Below are 19253 nucleotides of genomic sequence, written 5' to 3'. Positions count from 1 at the left end.
GCTATCTGCGCGTCCCGCTTCTCATTCGTTCATGACTCAATAGATTCCATTCGTTCAACCAGTCTGCTCGTGACCGCCGTCGGAGGAGGTATTGTCGTTTTCGTTTTATCAAAACGCGTTTCGGTGTGATTTGTGTTTTGTTTTGTGGTGCACGATGGCTTACAACGGTAGTGGTGGCAAGAGACTGTGTACAGGGACCGACCTGGACGTCGAAAGGGTAAGTCACAATATTTACGTGCCCAATTGTCAAACCAATATCTACGTAGACCCCGACGAAAATGGCCGTGTTTTGTTCATTTTCCATTCTATGTCCGTGTTTCAGTCACGAAACACTGTGGTAATAGTTCCTGTAATCACTCGATTAATGATAATGATCGTTTGTTGACTGATACAACGTTTGGTTTACGCGTCTTGTCATGATCACGTTACGTTGTTGATTTCTCGTTTTGAGGTTACGTTTTGTTGACACATGATTAAATCATAAAAAAGGCACCGTTGTGCATGTATAGGTATTTAAATAATTTCCTGTCTTTTAATATGTCGCTGTATTTTTTTTCACGTTGTGACATTCAAGAATTATACGAAAATAACTTCGTAGCCAGACACTGTCAATTAATGTGATTGACATCGCTCGGTCATTAGGCCTTTTGGTGTTCTTGTACGCGGGAAACGGAGGCATTTCCCGTTTTCTAGGTCGATAACAATACCACAATATCAGGTTTAGAAGTCGAACTCCTGAGGGTCTAAAAATAGTTAACTAATTATCTATGCTATATCTGTCTGGGACAATTCTTTTTCGCCGGTAGTAGCGGTGTCGTTTATTGATTTTCGAATTTTAAACATTCCAATTCGACTTGTTGTTGCTAAGCATTTTTTTTATACATATCCGTAATAATAGTTTAAATCTTATATTCGCATGATCCGTATAGATACTCTTTCTGAAAACACTGAAAGTGCTAAATAAATTCAGCTTCAGCGGGTAGGAAGTAACAACGTGACAGGGAGTCCGAAAAAGTAACTTAAATAAAATTCCCTCCAGGATATAATTAACAAGTTTTATGGCGCCATTGTTATATTTGTTGTTTAATTAAATTATAGCACCTACTCTGTAATCGTATACTTTTGCGGTTCTCTTTTATTCGCGATGAATGTTCATTAATAAGAAATAAAGTTCGAAGTTTTCCGGCATTTTGGGTGAGGAACCGAATGATCCAGCTAGCTTTAATAATAATTTTACTTCGTCAATAAATTACGATTCTTTGATCGCAGTATGTTGGGAGATCAAAGAAAACTCGGTTCCTTAATGAATTTACCATCGTAAATCGTTTATTACCCCATTATTTTAGTAATAGTTCAATATTAAACAAATCGAGAAGAAAACGACTTATTCTCTTTGGCCAAAGACAATAACGACCAAATCTTTTTTAATAAGATCGCTATCACAGATAAATTGATGACATTTTAATGTTAGTCCGACCGGAGTACGTTTCGTTAAAAACTACAATTCATATTTCTTACAAAGTATTCACGATACAATTCATTTTATTGCAAGCAAATAATAATTTCACTTCATCAAAATATATTCATTTAAACATCAAAGGTTCTCTGTTTGGCTTTTCTTTGATGATTTCAGCGAATTTAATTGAAAGGTTAATAATTGAATATTTACGTGACGCCTTTCTACCTATTAGGCACATCGCAATATTCACGTATGTATGTTATAAATCATAACCATAAATATGCCTAATCATAAATGTAACAACGAAGTTTTTATTGATTTATAATACGGTTGAGAAAACACAATTTAATTTACTATGGCACTGATTGAGCGTATGGGTGATTACACTATTATATTCGGTAGTATCCACGGATTATATATTTTTTTTTGTTTCGTAACGCTATGCGAAACGTTTATTCACTTTTATCGCGCAGTATTAAATTTTAAATATACTTTTTTCACGGTTTTATTAATTGGAATCCGACGCTTTTTTTTTTCGATTCCCACGCAAAAATTATATTTGTGCTTAGTATGAATTCCATGTCCTTTTGTGCTCCTCTTATTACTGGTGTGAGAAAAAAAATCGTCTCATATACTTTTTTGTCTAATATTATTTCAATACAACGGCAGAATATGTAATTTGTCATAGCAATAGAAAGCTTCAAAAATTTTCGGCGATAGAAAATTAATCTTTGACCTTTAAATGATTTTTACGACACTTACAGAATCGGAAAAATGTTTACTTCCAATCAAAAGAAATTCTTAAGTGTGTTTAGTCTAGGGAATTGTTGTTTTGACCAAAGCCACTGAAAATTATAAGCTTAATTATGGTTAAAGATGGAAGCCATTTTCCGTCAAGTTAGCGTTTGTGCCTTGTTTATGTACCTACAATTTGATGCGTAATTTTAATTGCAATGGATATTAAAATCCAACCGCATTAATTTAAATCGGTATATAAAAAGTGAATTATTATTGGAGATAGAATTTTGGCATTACAATCATTTCCTCAAAACGCAGAATTTAGCAGGAAGAAAAACTAAGTATCTAATAAAGTCAACAATTTAAAACTCATTTTCCCTTACGGAGAAGTACGCTAAAAGCAATAATCTAATAATGCAATCCTGTGCCCATTACTCAAGTAATGTGAATTTCGCAGATATTTCTATCCTCCCCTCGTTCAAATAAGGTAAAAAGGTTCACAAATACATGTATAAGATACTCAAACGGATATAATTACAAGGGGCGATGTTAGCATCGACCCAATAAAAACAGAACTTAACGCGTGCAAACGAATGCATGCACACAAGCTAAATAAAACAATTAAAAGAGTTTTATTTACGATTTCAATGTCTATGACCGACCGCCGCGGTCAGAAGGTTAAAAAATAAAAGAGTTTAAAAATAAAACGCGCGTAGATTTAAAAAAAGAATGTCATCTTGAATCTATTTGGCAAATGAGGTTATTGGATGAATGAGTTTTTATTTAATATTATGATTAGGTTTTTCGTATTCGCTCGGGATTTCAGAAAATATTCATATTTTCATTTCTTTACGAAATAAAAACAACTGGATAAATCTGTAGTCTGATATTTTTACGCCAAGTTTTTATAAGACGCGAACGCGAAACTTTGAATATTAAACTTAATGTAAGCCCTTAGACCCCACACATATTCCCTTAATTAATGCTAATAGACAATATATATTTCAAATAACTCTCGGCTCGTTTTAAAATATACCCCATTAGCATGTCTCCAATACTTTAATGTTAGTAATAATCCTCACTCAAGACTGCACCTGTTACGTGTTGAACTCCAGACAAATAATAATGTTCTTAATAAATAGCGTTCAAGTAATTACACTATATCTTATGGACATAATTGAAACGGCAGCAGATATTACGTGTGAAACAAAAGCAAAGCAATTGAATAACGTCAACTACTATTACTGACAATATGATAATTCGTGCGATATATTGTAACAACTTCATATTAATTAGAAATTTGACAGTAATCAATATGCGAGTTTCGCTGCCAACTGCTTTTGCCTAATAGCTCTGTAAATTGGCTTTTAATACCCACGAAGAAAGCTAGTTAACTAAAGATAGATAGTTTTCTTACTGCGTTCCTAACCATATTGACAAAAAAGTGCGCAAAAACAAAGTGTTTTCTAAAACCATCCGAAACATAATCATTGTAAGCGTAATCTAACAAAGTATTTTAAATCTAAATTAATTAAGGTTATACCAATGATAATGTTAGTGAAAAAAAAACTCAAATTGATTAAAATAATTGGCACTGTGTACGTTACTCTAGGCAAATATTAAAACTAAAAACATTTAAAACTGGATTGTAGCTTCACTATCCGTTCGGAATTTAAAATTTGAAATCGGTTAGGTGTGATGTTGACATACGCCGACGGGTCTATGATTTTTTGCTTTTCCCAGTTTTATATTTACTTCATAGATTAACAAATAAATTTACAGTTGTATATTTTTTTTATTAGTTTAAGTATAGTATTAGGTATAGTTATTATGAGTAACTAAAAATAAATGTCTATGAGTAATATAAGTGACTTATTTATGTACGAGATTCTAGCGTGTAGTGACAAAGCGCGGCCATATGTGCAATTGATATGCGCACGCGACTGAAGAATGTCGTAGGTTAGTGTCGTATCTAATCTGATATATTTATATAATTATTTTATTAGATGATTATTTTAAATCGACTTGTATTGTTTTATAAATCGACTATAGTCTTAACATGAACGAATTGAAATTTGAGGTTGTATTCTATAATCAAAGATTTTCAAAAATGTGAAATTAATAGGTTAAAATTTACTACTATCGTCCAGTTATTCGATTCGCTTTTTGTAAATTACATATCAAACGCAACCCTTATTACTACCGCTCGCTTCAAATAAACTACAATAATTAAAAACCTATGTAAATGCTACTAATTAAAATAATAACTGCCTTATCAACTTAGTTCAAAGCTTGCGCGATAAGTCAGGGTTCAATTCCAAAGTTATTTGTTCCGTATGTAAGTGTTACCGATAGTGAATTCATTAAATTACTGATAAGAGATATTTCTTGAAAAATATTGCTGTATTTGTGTTAAAAATTCAAGCTAAAAAGTGAGAAATTGTAGTCTCGGACTATGTTACTAACGAAACAAATTAATTATTCAACTAACAATATTTATTGGAGCAAAAAACAATGAACTAGTCAATGAAATATAATTTATTGGTAACACATGTTTATCCTTATAAGGTATGTTCATAAACAATAAAGTATGTCACTATCGCAAATTATTAAATTAAATCTATCGGAAGTTTTAAATTAATTTCAATCGTAATTGCTAAAAACTTGATGCAAATTGATATCTCATCAAAAAACACTTAAAACAATTTAATTTGAGTCGTACCCGCACAGATGTGGTGGCATCGATTAATTGTTACAGCCGTCATCTGTTACATCTCCCATAGTTCTACAACTTGTGCAACAGATTACAGATTCGTGTAATTATACTTAAGATTGTCAATCCTAGATGATATATTTGTTCATTGCATGTTACATTTTTTTTGTCGCGATCTTGACTTCTGTTTATGGTATCGTATTTATTATCTTGCAACACTGCGGATAAAAAATGGCGGGCGAAATGACGTTTAGATCGTTCTATCGTTTGAAATTTTGAATGTAGAAAGTATTTTATAGTTTTAGCGCCTCAGTCTCGTGATGAATACAGCGGTTACTAGTTATGCTAATTTGCCGATTTATTAATAATAAAAAGTGGCGCCAATGCTTTGAATTGATCTTGTTTCGAGTCCATACGGTACTTTCTAGACTCGTTTATTTTTTATGGCGTTTTATTATAAACGCGCTAATTGGGTTATTGTTATAACGACGCTTTTATACGACGCACCCACTTTTATTGGGTTGTTACACTAAAATTGCGTGCAAAATTTACGATTTATTTTGATTCTGTTCTTAGTCGATCTCTTGTACTGAATCAAAATAAAAGAAACACGTGGCTGCAGTATAATAACTCATTGCTGAGCCCCGTCGCGTCGCTACGATGTTTTATTCTTTATTTTGAACGAGAAACATGCGCTCGCGTCTCAAGCACTTACACTCAGAATACGAAAAAATGAAGCACAACTATAAATCGTAAAGATAAATTTAAATCTAATTGTCATTAACCAAGAATAACGTTAAACGAACAAGTTTACATCACAAACATTAAACACACGAGCGCAGACAGATGAAAATTATCACAAATCTTTTTGTGCAATAGAGATTTGTATTTAGAATTTCACCCGCAAAAAATTAAACGGATTAGTCGGGAATAAATCAGCGTGCACGCGTTTGGCGTTCGAGCACGTCTCCAATGAAATGTTACGGTAAAATAGGAACACAATGTCTAGTTCATGCGATATGTTGATAGTTGAGTCAAGATCACGCACACATTGACACAATAACGAAAAAAAAAAACAAAAAGTGTATTGGTGTGATTAGAAGTATAGAACATTATTTTAAACGATTGCACTGTGATATTTTTCATGTGAGAGTAATTCCGTTGTTGTCAGGTGTTGAACTTTGTTAATTTATTTGGTGTTGAAGTTGTGTTTTGTCAAGTCCGCGACCGCCGGCTGTCTGTGACTTTCGTCCGGCTAACGTTTGACATTTCCGAATGAATCACGCGCACGCTATGCCAAGGGGGCGTGTCAAGACGTCTACGAGCCAGATAGTGTCTATGACGTGATTGGCTGTTTAACGTTTTAAATGCGCTACGCCCTTTTTCGATGTGTGCGTTTTTTTTTTTGAGGTTTAAATAGTTTAGTGTGTCACCGAGTGACCCATATTTTTTTGTCACTAAAAACTTGGTTCCTACTTCAAAGATGGGACGCACGAACAATATTACATAAAAAAAAACTACAAAGCACTTAGGTACTAATTTTAAAAAGATGGTAGAAAAGGGGTCGAAATATTAAATACAAATCTGCTACCAACAAAGACTATAAAAAAAATTCTTAAAAAAATTTAATCTATATTCGACAACTAGATAGTTGGCGCCAAAAACTAAATATTTCCCTTTGTCTTGCCGCCGTTGACAATCGTTGGAATCTGTTGCCAATATTTTAAATTCATAACGTTGGAATGCATCCTAAAAACCTAGAAAACAAATTATCGTCTTTACTCGCGAGAGAACGATGACTCGCTTCGGTTTTTCGTAAATCGAAGGTGAGTCGGTTATTTAACGTAATTGGCCAGTATTTTTGTCAATAGATAAAGTCTGATGACGGTTTTAAATTAAGAATCAGACTTCTTTTTTTAATATTTATTTTATTTTATTGCTTACCTTTAGTTACCAACTTTGACTTAGTTTAAGTTAGTAAATTCGTAAGTATAAAATGATTAGGCTGTACCCTCATGTTAATATCAAATTAAATTATTTAATTAATACTAAATACCCGCGCCCCTAGGCGTGGACTGTCTCCCGCAAATATAATACGTTAATAGGTATCGCAAATCACCCATGCCCTACATCGCTCCGAACTAGAACATTTGATCAATACGGCGACCTTGAAACCGAGTTATACTACAAATCAAATTTTCTTTCGTTTATTGATTTTATTTACAAACACTCAGTAGGGTTGTCACTGATGTCATATGTCAGTGTACTATTATTATCTATATTAATATTATAAAGGGGTAAATTTTCGAGGATGCTGTGAAATGAAATTATTTATTCAGCAAATAGGATATTATATCACTTTACATGTCTTCTTGAGAACGATGGAGCCGACATTTCCTAGCTGACTACCCTAAGAAGAAATGTCTGTAGGGGGTAATAAGAGATTCTTCTGAAAAGAAATTATTTTACCAATGAAAATTCACGTTATTTATGGCTTTAAAGCCCAGGACATTTTGAAAAGTAATTGTGTTAATCTGGTACGTACATTGGCTTGTTTCTACACTTATATTGAATATCCAATAATTCCACTTTATCTAAAAATAGTTGATACCACGTTTGTAATAATGTCACATTCATTCACATACTTAATTGCCATTATTCAGACGTATCTGTTCCAAATACGACATATATCTTAATAAATAAATAAATGCGGACCACATCACAGACATTGTTTAACCGATTATAATAAAATTCGCACACCATGTGCAATTCGATCCAACTTGAGAGATAGGATAGTTTAAATCTCAAGTTATAGTCGCAATTTCTTCTAACCACGCGGACGAAGCCGCGGGTAACAGCTAGCATGTATGTATATATGTTTTTGTAATATTAATAAAGACTCTAAAATTAAATAGTGTAGGTGGCTATTTCATTATAACACTTAATCTTTTAGTTATAACGTTTAATTAAATGCCTGAAAAAGATCAAACGTTTTTTAGTATCTATCCGTAAAAAAAGTTTTTTATCCAAGAATAGTATCAGAAAACAAGTAACAATACCGTCTAATTAATTAAACTACAAGAAGAGCCCTCTATAACTGTATTACGTATACCTAATTTAATATTATCAGAAGATTTGTTACTCAATTGTAAGATGAATGTAATAATATATTTCTGAGAAGATATCAAGGCGTGTACCATGATATCTTAAAGTATAACTGTTGTTGTTATCTGAGCGAGATGGCGCGATACACGCCATATAGCGCTCTCTCGCTTCCACACCAACAGCCCTGTATGTATGTTAAGCGGTACTGTTAATCTTATGTGGCAAGTGGGATGATTACAAAAAGGACATGTCTATCCCTTATTTGCCCTTTTGCTCCCATAGAAATCTCAACCATCGGTTATATTAATTTTGTAACATTGAATACTTTTTTTTATCAAATATAACAATATGTAGCTGTATGTTATTATGTTCATGCTTTTTAATTTATTTATTTCATGGAAAATTATTGCTAAGTTGTTCTATTTATTAACAGTGAAGTGAAATAGTTAGTAATTGAGTTCCAGGAAAATGAGTTTTATCTTTAATTGGGTTTTAGCTTGAAATAACCACAGATTCATTTAAAACTGATATTATACTAAGCTTCCTTGATATCAAAACTATTACTGGTCGTCTATGTCCTTAATTTTATTATAGTTTCGACACAAAACAAAGATTTATTGGCGTTAATTTATTGCGTTGACATTTACAGGAAAAGGCGTGAGCTAAAGTTGTGTCTAGCTATTTTTAAAATATTAAATTATCATCCTACTGAGTTACTCCGTAAAATTGGTTGTAGACTTCTGATAGGCAGTTGTGAAGTCAAAAACTGTATTTTCTGAACCTGTTAAGAATGGAAGCCGACCTGTATAGCGTATAAAAAAACCGGACTCGCAGCATTGAAAATTCCTTTTTAGGATAGAGCAAAAACACTTATAGAATACTTTTTGACAAAAGCTACTCTCATACAGTTCTTTTATTCCAAACTCAACAGAAAACTATTTTCCATGTCCCAAAAAACAGAAATAACCAACAGTCAAAACTTCCTACCGTGTATGATAGCAATAACGCAACGAATTGAAATTATTCATACAATGTACTATCTAAGTGAGGCACGGACATTCCGTCCTATAAACGTGGTAGAGGGAGACAGGTAGGAAAATACAAGCTCATTTTGGGTATACATACATATGAAACTTGATAATACAATACCAGTGTCCAGAGAATTTACCAGATACCACGTTCTGATGTTAAACGATTGCAGTTATTTTTTTTTGCTTTTTTATAAAACGACTCCCAATAGAAGCAATTTAATCCTTGTGTCGCGGGGGTTACATAAACATACAAATCACATGCACAAATACTCAGACTCAGAACAAGCATAAGTGCATCACACAAATTCTTGTCCTACGCGAGGATCGAGCCCGCGACACATCGTGCACTGTGGGTTTGGTCTGGTGACCTCAACAACTCGGCTATCCGTGCAGTCAAAGGTTGTGGAAGAGAGATGCAGCTCCACGCCTTGTATTGTACTGTCACGCGTGCACATCTGCTATAATATTATTTCTGTACTTATAGGTAGGTCTCCTTCATCGGTAATAGAAGCACATACAATTGTAACGAAGTCAAAATTTTGTACTTAAAGTCATAAAAAAATCTCCGTCGTGTAGATTAAAAGAAAATATACAAAATATACTGAGTCTCTCCAGTTATATATTAACGTACAGTTATCAAAACAAGTTTGATCACACAATAAAAGTTTCAATAAATTGTTTATAGTCAACCAATATTTCACTGATCACTGAACATCAATTTTCTAAATATCACTGAACTTATTTCACAGTTTCAAAATCTGTTTTGTTCATTGACTTCACTGTCGGTACAATCGTGTGTAGTCAGCATAGAAGTTATTAAAACTAACATTTCCTAAGCTTGTTGTTGGTAACAAAATAGTCTTGACGCGTAGTATAGTTAAAACCTTCTAAACGTTGATACTCAGATTCCTCTGTAAAGTGCTAATAGACTTCTGTTGCTAACTGTACAATGTACATACGATTCTGTTGATATTGGGCTTTTGTGTCGGTCTTGCGTTCACCAGTTCTGCATTTGAAGTTCTCGACGTTAGGTCAGATCCTAGGGAACATGTGTATTATATTGCTTTTAGTATCAAGAATGATTTTGCATTTTGTTTAAATACCACGAAATATGGCAATGTATCTTGTGGGTGGTGATACAAAAACTTTTTGAGGTATATTGCTGTTTACATAAATTGGAACACAGTATATCTTTTATATTAGAACAAAAACCATAAGAGAACTAGCTGTTGCCCGCGACTTCGTCCCCGTGGGTAGAAGATATAAGTTATGATTTATATCTGCCCTGTTTTTTTCACAATTTCCATTGTATCTTCGCTCCTATTAGTCGCAGCGTGATAGTTTATAGCCTAAAGCCTTCCTCGTTGAATGGTCTATTGAACACAAAAAGATTTTTTCAGTTTGGACCAGTAGTTCCTGAGATTAGCGCGTTCAAACAAAGAAACAAACAAACAAACTCTTCAGCTTTATATATTAGTATAGAAGTATAGATATGTCCCAGTGTCCATTTTAAAACTTCTTATGAATTTAAAATAAATGTCGGTCGTAATTGGCGTTGGATTTTGGCAATCTTGGCTTGAATCCATTTTCAGGGTGTAAGAAATATGTAACATTTTTATCGTACCATGCTATGGGTAATTATCATACAGTAATATATTATGCCAGTCCTAAGTGCTAGTTATATTTAATTAAGTTAGACGTCATCAATTAGGTCCTTATATTTTACTTACAAAATTTAATACAGGGCTTCTAGCAATCGTAAAACGGGAATCGTAAAGTATCATACTTCATATTTTTGCGAGAAACGAAATTTGTTCCTACAAAAATTACGTGTAGAGATAAAAGTATGAAACCCTTGCAAAATGATATTAAAGAATTTAATAAACAGTTTTGATTCGCAGAATATTGTGTATATTTTACTGTATTATGTAAAACCGTTCAGTTTCGAAGGCTCATTTGAATGCGAATCTTCCGTTTGAAGGCCTCTCGACATGCCATCGGGTATAAAACAAAAAGGTTTTCCCAAACTACCCTCTGTACCAACAACATAAAGTTGAAATCCCATTGGCACGCTCAATTCGTTCAGGGAAGAAATATTGTGTCTTCGAAAATATATGTTTGAGCAAACGAATATTTTCAAATCCTGACAAAGTAGGAGAAACTGATGGTTTATGTGAATATGTAAAGTTTAAAGTACTAAGTTTTGATGGAAGTAAATTTACAGCGAGGTATGAATCAAAGTTGTTGTTACTCAAATTGTTTTGTTGTTTTAAGGGTTATTGTTCGAAACGTATAGCTCAGTGGAATGTATAAATAGGTGAGACTTTGACTCAGACGATCGATACGCCAGTTTCCTTGATATCAAGAGGGGTCCTTATATTACGGCAACCAGCGCGCGTGCTATCTAACTACAGCAGGAGTGCTCATTCGAGAAATTGAGATGCAGCTGCAAATGTATAGTGCGTTGTTTAGTTAACTAAAATCCTGATGAAAGAAGTTTAAACTACATGAATGGGTCTGGCACCATTTGACGTCATACAATTTTACACTATTAAAAGGTATAAAATCAATAAAAACAGTCTTTCATTGCCTCTTTGAGGCATTACAATTCTTGCCACGAAAAGAATGAACTTTTAAAACGAAGTTCGCTCGTTCCTTTTTTTGACGACCTCCGTGGTCGAGTGGCGTACGCACCGGTTTCAAGGTGTCGCTAGCTCTGAGGTCCCGGGTTCGATCCCCGGTCGGGTCAATGTAAAAATTCTTATTTCTACATTGTCTCGGGTCTGGGTGTTTGTGGTACCTTCGTTGTATCTGAATTCCATAACACAAGTGCTTTAGGAACTTACTTTGGGTTCAGATCAATGTATGTGATGTTGTCCGCATTTATTTATTTATTATTATTTATCCTTTAAAGAATTTAAAATGAATGGCTTCAAAAAGGTTTTAATGAAGTGGAAACAATACAGGCAACAACGAAACTTACTTCAGCTATAATAACAGCCGTGTTCGAAGACGACGCACAGCATACCTATAGCAATCTTTGTCATTGTCGTGAGGTATGTAAAACAAATAGATATTTTTAAGAACTTCACTTACCCATGACTGTTCTTGCAAAAAATCTAATATTAACAAAAATTTACTGTATCTTATTTTGAAATACCCTCACAATTGATAAAAGTTACCTAGGTACTAAACATGTTTTTACAAGTCTCAATCCACGTAAATGATGAACGTAATGAATCATTCCAATCAATCAATCCGTCGATGGAATGATTAATCTTTACTCAACGCGTAGTAGTTACTGAGAGACACGACGGGATTGTAAATAAATCGAAGGTAGTCGGAAATTTTGATTCTCCAAGTTTTCAATTGAAATGTTGTAATGGAAAACTGCGAATTGGAAGAAGGATGCTTGGAATAATACGTTTCGGGCGAAAAATATAATTGATTAGTTAAATTTTTAAAACATTTTAAATAAAGATACTAGAATATAATATACTATTATGAAAATACATTACTGTAATATATATAATCAAGTAAGGACTGTACCACATAGGAACTTGTACAAAAATGCTCAAATATAGCTGTTGAGATCGTTTTAATCGTTTGAGATGCACTTGGGTAACAATTTAATTGACCTAATTTCTTGTCAACTACTGTCTAATCTTACTATGTACCTTGATAGGTACATTATTTGTTATTATAATAAGATAACTAGTTGACCCAGCAAACGTTGTTTTGCCGAATAAATTATATCTAGTTGGATGTATTTTTTAATGCTACATTATAAAAAAGTAAAAACAAAAAATTTCGTCAAAAAATAAAAAAATAAATTTTAGTGTGGGCGACCCTTGTCACTTAGGGGTATGAAAAATAGATGTTGTTCTATTCTCAGCCCTACCCAATATGTATACAAAATTTCACAAAAATCGGCCGAACCGTTTCGGAGGAGTACGGTAACTAACATCGTGACACGGGAATTTTATATATTAGACTAGCTGTTGCCCGCGACTTCGTCCCCGTGGGTAGAAGATATAAGTTTAATTTATACCTGCCCTGTGTTTTTCACATTTTCCATTGTATCTTCGCTCCTATTAGTCGCAGCGTGATGGTTTATAGCCTAAAGCCTTCTTCGATGAATGGTCTATTCAACACAAAAATAATTTTTCAATTTGGACCAGTATTTCCTGAGATTAGCGCGTTCAAACAAACAAACAAACTCTTCAGCTTTATATATTAGTATAGATTTAATACGTATATTCGTATAGGAAAGTAAACTTCCGTTACTGTTTACATGATAATATATTGATGGATAACGATCTCGGAATAATGGGGTATTATCACGCTTCTCAAATGGATTAGGGATGGTAATGTGATGATACCAGTTTATAGTTGTATTATCGACAGATGTTACCACCTGAACCGAATTGGTTACTTTGTTTATATGATAAATTTTGTAGTAAGTCTGTAGTTTTCACTTGTAAGACTGCGTTTCTTAGAAGGACCTGTTTATTTCATGTGTTTAAGGCTAGTTTGATTATCACATGATTGCTGCACATCCCTCGTACAAACTAAAGTTATCATCCGTTGTATTTTGGCCTTTCTTTTATATACATATATATTAGAATTACTCAAGTCTTTCCATACCGGACGATATAAGTCTCCATGTCTGTTTGTTCGAACGAACTGACGAAAGAACGAACTTATATGATTTTATGTGGTGGTAGTAACTAGGATATTTCAATCTTTAGACATCTGAGATTTCTAGTGTTTGGTGTATGCCACGTTTAACTAAGTGAGACATTGTATAGACGTCTCTTGATTAACAATTAAACTGGACTCTTAAGAGAGGATACAATTTGTTCGGCAGCAAAAATTTGGTTAGTCACATTTTGTTTTGACTAAAAGTACTGTCAAAACGAATTACTTCGAAATGACAACCCACTCGCATTTCATCCGCAAGCTCCTAAAAAAGCAATTCAAATGATATACAGACACTCAAACATCAAGAGTGACACATAACCCTTAATATCCCACAATTTAATGCAAATAAACATTATAAAATGGCAAATAAACATAAACATGATGAAGTAATGACTCATAAAAGGTATGCAGGATAATTTTAGTTGGCATGACACGCCGTGCCATAGTATCTGGCACAGATCGGTAGTATTAGACGGGAGCATGTTGAGCTTTGATGTTTCTTAAACAGACGATTGTTTCGGCTTTACGAATTAATATAGTTACGGATTTGTAGGATATTTCTGTTTGTTCAACACGTGAATTTGTGTGTTTGTGTGGTCTTAGCGTCAGAATTACTGTTCTGTTATATTTTGTTCGAGAGATTGAGTTCTTGTAGCCCTTTGAGATAAATTACAACATCATACCGCAGGAAAGTTTATATTAATTAATAAGTTTTAGCTTTAACCGCATTATCAGCATTGCCAGTAACTGATGAAGTAACTTCCCCATTTATATTGTTAGTAACCGCTGTGTAGTTTATTCAATCACCATAATATCGGAAATGTTGTAAATTGATACAAAAGTTAACAATACCTCGTTTATATTATACATATCTACAAATGAAGTTACAAATGGATAGATGGACGAACAGTTTATAATTTAATTTCACGCTTGAAACGGTTCTGTTTTTTCATCAGAAAATATAAAATTGAGACCGAAACGTTTTAAAATACCAATTCATATAGCTCCAATTTATACGTACAACGGAGTTGGTTACTGCATTTGTGTTTAAATAATGTTAAGTAAATATTAACAGCTGGGATATTGAAGTAACAGACAGTTACGCCTTTATAAGTTACAATCGATGTTGATGAGTCAGTTAGTTTGGATTCCAAGAAAGGGTTTAAGATTTTTTCGCCGACATCAAATGATATATGGTTTAAAGACATTTTGCCACCAACATTCCGATTAATAATAAAAGCGCTGTTTCCAACAGATAACGAAAATTAATTCTTCGTATAACGTAAAACATCGAACGTCAAGGATTCAACATTGTTGTGTATTACATATTAAAAGATCATAAAGCTCCCATCATGAGCGAACTAGTAATAAATAATGTTTTGTTTACGACGCATCGGTTTTGCGAGGTTTATTGAATACTAGGAGTAATCCTCTCTGTGCAAGCGAGATGCAGCTATACAACGTGATAACTGTCTCCCTCCCAGAGTATCAGCAGTCTTGTTTAAAAGTTTCATGGTACAGGTTTCGGAGTGCAGTCGAATTGTTTGCATATTTAGGTCAATATCTCCATTATTGGTGTACAATATGGTTTCTGATTGTACGTTACGAATCGTTACGGTACCGTCCTTGCCGTACCAGACATCATGTGGATGAAGGTGAATTGATTCTGCGAAATCGCGCTGTATTGAATTTTGATTATTGTACCGACATTGTATTACTATGTCGTCTATGTGAAATTAAGATGCGTTATGAAATGGAACTCAACATGGAACGGCGTATAAGACTCTCAGTACTGGTCACCAAGGATGCGGTTTAAAAATAAAAATAAATTAAAAAATAAAACTAAATAGTTCATAGTCGATTCAGTAGTGCCCGAGAAAACGCCCTACATCACAACCTTCACTAATATTAGTGTAGATTATTATTTGTAGTACTAGTTGTAGTAGATAAGTCCGCCATGTAAGACAGTCCAGGCGGCATGGCTCCCAGAACGGAGGCATACGTAAGGAGCTCAGTTTGGGTTGACGTTACAAGCGGTATCCATCTAAAATAATCTAAATCATGTAAAATGTAAAACAAAATAACCGTTCATCGTAAATCTTATCATCGCTTCAAAACTGGTGATTGCTGCATATACTATCCCTTTTGCCAAGTGACTTGACAATCTTGTAAATCATCTTGATTCGAATAATGACTTATATCATTATTACGCATCACGTGATTAAACGAAGCGAATTGTTATTTCCTAACCTTTGAGCGTTTTATACTAACGATAGCGAATGGAAAGTTAACATAGATACATGGGATGGTCTCCCGGTCTTTCTTTGTGTATTTATTATCTTAAAATAACTATTTGGATCATAAGATTTGAAGGCGAATGTATTAAGCATTCGGTCCTAAAATCCTAAACGAGCAATTTGCAGTTAAAACACTAAAACTTACGACGAGTCGTAAAATATATTAGAAATCAAATAAATGATGACTAATGAGTCTCATTTCTATGTATACTATTTGCATATATCAATAAATTATTGTATAATTTACAATGGATGTTCGGTCAATTACCTTTGTCGGTACAGGTACGTTCGCTGTGAATTCTCCGCGTGCCATGTCTTGTCTCACCTTTTGGTATTCCGTTCTTTGCCTGTACCACGAGCTCTTCGCGGCGTAGTCAGTCGCAGAGCATCGTATTTCAGACTTTTTTAATTATAATCGACAATACTTTATAAGCTCTTTGCCCTGGACGCCAACGAAAAATACTATCTAGTTTGATTTGAGCTTACAGTGCTTTCATTGGACGGTTGACTAGGTAAGCAGGTATTGGCTGGCGGTAGCCCGCATTTGATGCATGAAATACTGCAACACATTGCCGCGTGACATCAAATGTGGTTTAGGTTTAGTCAGTAACAGTCTGTCACTACCTGCTTCCTCCGTACCAAAAGCCTGAAAGTAGAACCGTTGCTGTTGTAAAAGAGAGAGAGCGCGCTAAACAGTTATAGCGGCGTCTCGTTTCTACAATGGTAATAATACAAAGAGCTCATAGTAACATCACCAGTTATGTGTACAATTTGTGATATGTGTAGTATCGGTGAATAGTCGCGTTAATTACAGGAAGGAAATGATTAAGGAAGACGATTGCTAATTAAGCGTTGGTGGTGCCACGTGTGTGCCACTAAGTAGTAATGCGTTGCATTAAATTGATGATACCAGTAATTGCTTGCTTTCAGGTAGGTAATTACTACACGTTTTAAGTATTTATTGAAACTGCAAACTGCAAAATTTCACTCGTATTAATATTGCCGAGTTAAAGCATAGAATCAAGCGGCAAGCATTTTTTATTGACCTATCATCGCTCTACAAAAAAAAATCAATTTGACAATATCCATTTACAGCAATCTCTTTAAAAACGCTATCATTATACATCAGAACCCTCAGCGTCATCTGTCATGACGTCAGCGCCACGCCGACCTCCCCTCCACCTTTCCCATGATCTTTGATGACGTCACATAAATCATTTGACGGCTCATTATCGAACGAGGCGGATGCCAATTTTGTTGTTATAGATAGGTGTATGATATACAGTGTATATTGATAAATGTTGGGATTTATACGAGTATTGTTTATCAGAATATTTATAGACATACCTATAAGTATTAAATTATTATATTATTGTGCTAGACGAAACGTTGTAAGTATATATAGTTGTTTGCTCGCCCTCTAAATAATTCTACGATTTAGGATGTACATATTTTTTGTTGCAAACTATCTTTCTGCGTATCTTTTACGATTTCGATCAAAATACGTTTTTAATGTTCAGAAGTCGTAATGGATATTGTCATGTTTACAGGTTCTTCGGTAAGGTATTCGTGTAATAAAAAGAATATCGTCACAAAATCTCCAAACCATTTATAAGTAATCTAAAAATACTGATGATATCCTAGTTCCTCAACTCTCCCAGAATTCCCTGGCATCAGCTGATAGATATTCATCATAATCTCATATGTGATGATAAATCCGTTTCACTGTTTACTTTGGACTTGCATCCACTCGCTTCTAGACGTATTCAGGGCTGCCGGAGATTGTCGATTTATTTAAACTGTATACCAACATATAGAATGCAATAATGTACATTATTGCTTTGGAATAAAGGTCATCAAAGTTACGTGTTGCTTCTGATGTAAGGATTATCTTATAAAGAGTCTGATTGCATAGGGTGTTGTTGTTAAGTGTATGTTTTAAGAAGTCTGTCTCAATGAGTCAATACCATTGAAACCCTTTAATACAACTGAAAATTCTCAAATAGCATTTTTTACGTTTTTGTCCTTTAGAATTTACATTGTACGTCTACCTAAATGCGAGTCTTATGATTTGGCTTGCGTGTATGTTCTGTGATCTCTTGGCCTCTCTCAATTACGCTTAATACGAAGTGGGATCGTGTCGGTATATTTGTACTAAATGTATTATAGACATCAAGATTTACTCTCGTTATGAACAAGACTGCTGTGTATTGCTAATGCCAAAACCATCTTGAACAAGTACAAGATTCTAACGAAACATTTGTGAATAATAATTAAAGGACCATCCATTATTTACTCAAGAGTTTCTACTTCGATTGATAAAGAGAAAAAAACCGTGTTTAAACAGAGCTTTTGATGCTCAACATCACGGAGGAAGGAAACATGCCGATTTGGAAGTAAAAGAACAAATTAGGACGTCCTCGATGTGCCTCGGGCTATTCTTTTGTCAATTTCTAAGATTTACGAGACGTATTGTGTATCATAGTCTATATAATAAGTTTCTTTTTACCTTTCCTGTTTCATTTTTTTGGCTGTAACTTTATGTTTCATTTTATATAGATATGACATTATTCTTGTTGCTGAAATTAATTTGAGACAAGATATGCTTATTCAAAATGTTCTCGTTAAAATTAAAAAAAAATACATTATATTAGTTTAGTACGAAAATCTTCTCCTAAGCAATTAATCAAATTTAGTCTCCAACGTTCAAAACTGGTATCAGTCATTTCCAAGGTACAATCCTCAGTGGTTTAAATATTCTCAAATCAAGAGAAAACGAGATAACACAAGCCTTAATAATGTTCGTTTGTTCTCTAGCTTCTGCAAATGAAAATTGCCATTTGCAAACACTGAACATTGTACTCCGCGATTAAGATCGAAACATGCTATATCCTAGCTAGTATAATTTAGTTCCTCAAGTAAATTAAGTATGCTCCAAGCTTCTAGCTCTTGCTTATTTGCCTGTAGAGGTTACCACGATTACAAGGTCAGGTTTCAAGAAGTTGGGCTTCAAATTTAGTGAATAAGTAGGTGGAGGGTATGATTTTCTAAGGAATAGTGTTTCTCTTGGAAGCAGGTTTGTACCTCTATTCATGTGTTTCTATTGATTTTTTGTCGGTGTGTCATATTTCTTGTCTCCTTGGCAAAATAAAGAGATGCAAAAAATTATCCTGAACCACTTAAAATCCAGCAAACTGAAATTTTCA

At 33.9% G+C, this 19253-nt stretch overlaps 1 protein-coding gene across 5 annotated transcripts in view; it reads left to right on the top strand.

Moving 5' to 3' along the window:
* Nucleotides 1–65: 65 nt before the first annotated feature.
* The window catches only part of LOC113505570 (heterogeneous nuclear ribonucleoprotein L), a 396434-nt gene continuing 377246 nt past the window's right edge, over nucleotides 66–19253 (top strand). For all 5 annotated transcript variants that reach the window (XM_026888355.1, XM_026888354.1, XM_026888353.1 and 2 more), the window contains exon 1: nucleotides 66–217. In XM_026888355.1, coding sequence (XP_026744156.1) covers nucleotides 155–217 — 63 coding nt within the window. In that variant the 5' untranslated portion in view covers nucleotides 66–154. The remainder of the gene's footprint in view (nucleotides 218–19253) is intronic.

This window comes from Trichoplusia ni, chromosome 26 (assembly GCF_003590095.1).
Source record: "Trichoplusia ni isolate ovarian cell line Hi5 chromosome 26, tn1, whole genome shotgun sequence".
Classification (NCBI taxonomy): Eukaryota; Metazoa; Arthropoda; class Insecta; order Lepidoptera; family Noctuidae; genus Trichoplusia; species Trichoplusia ni.
This window is presented reverse-complemented; position numbering and strand designations above follow the sequence as displayed.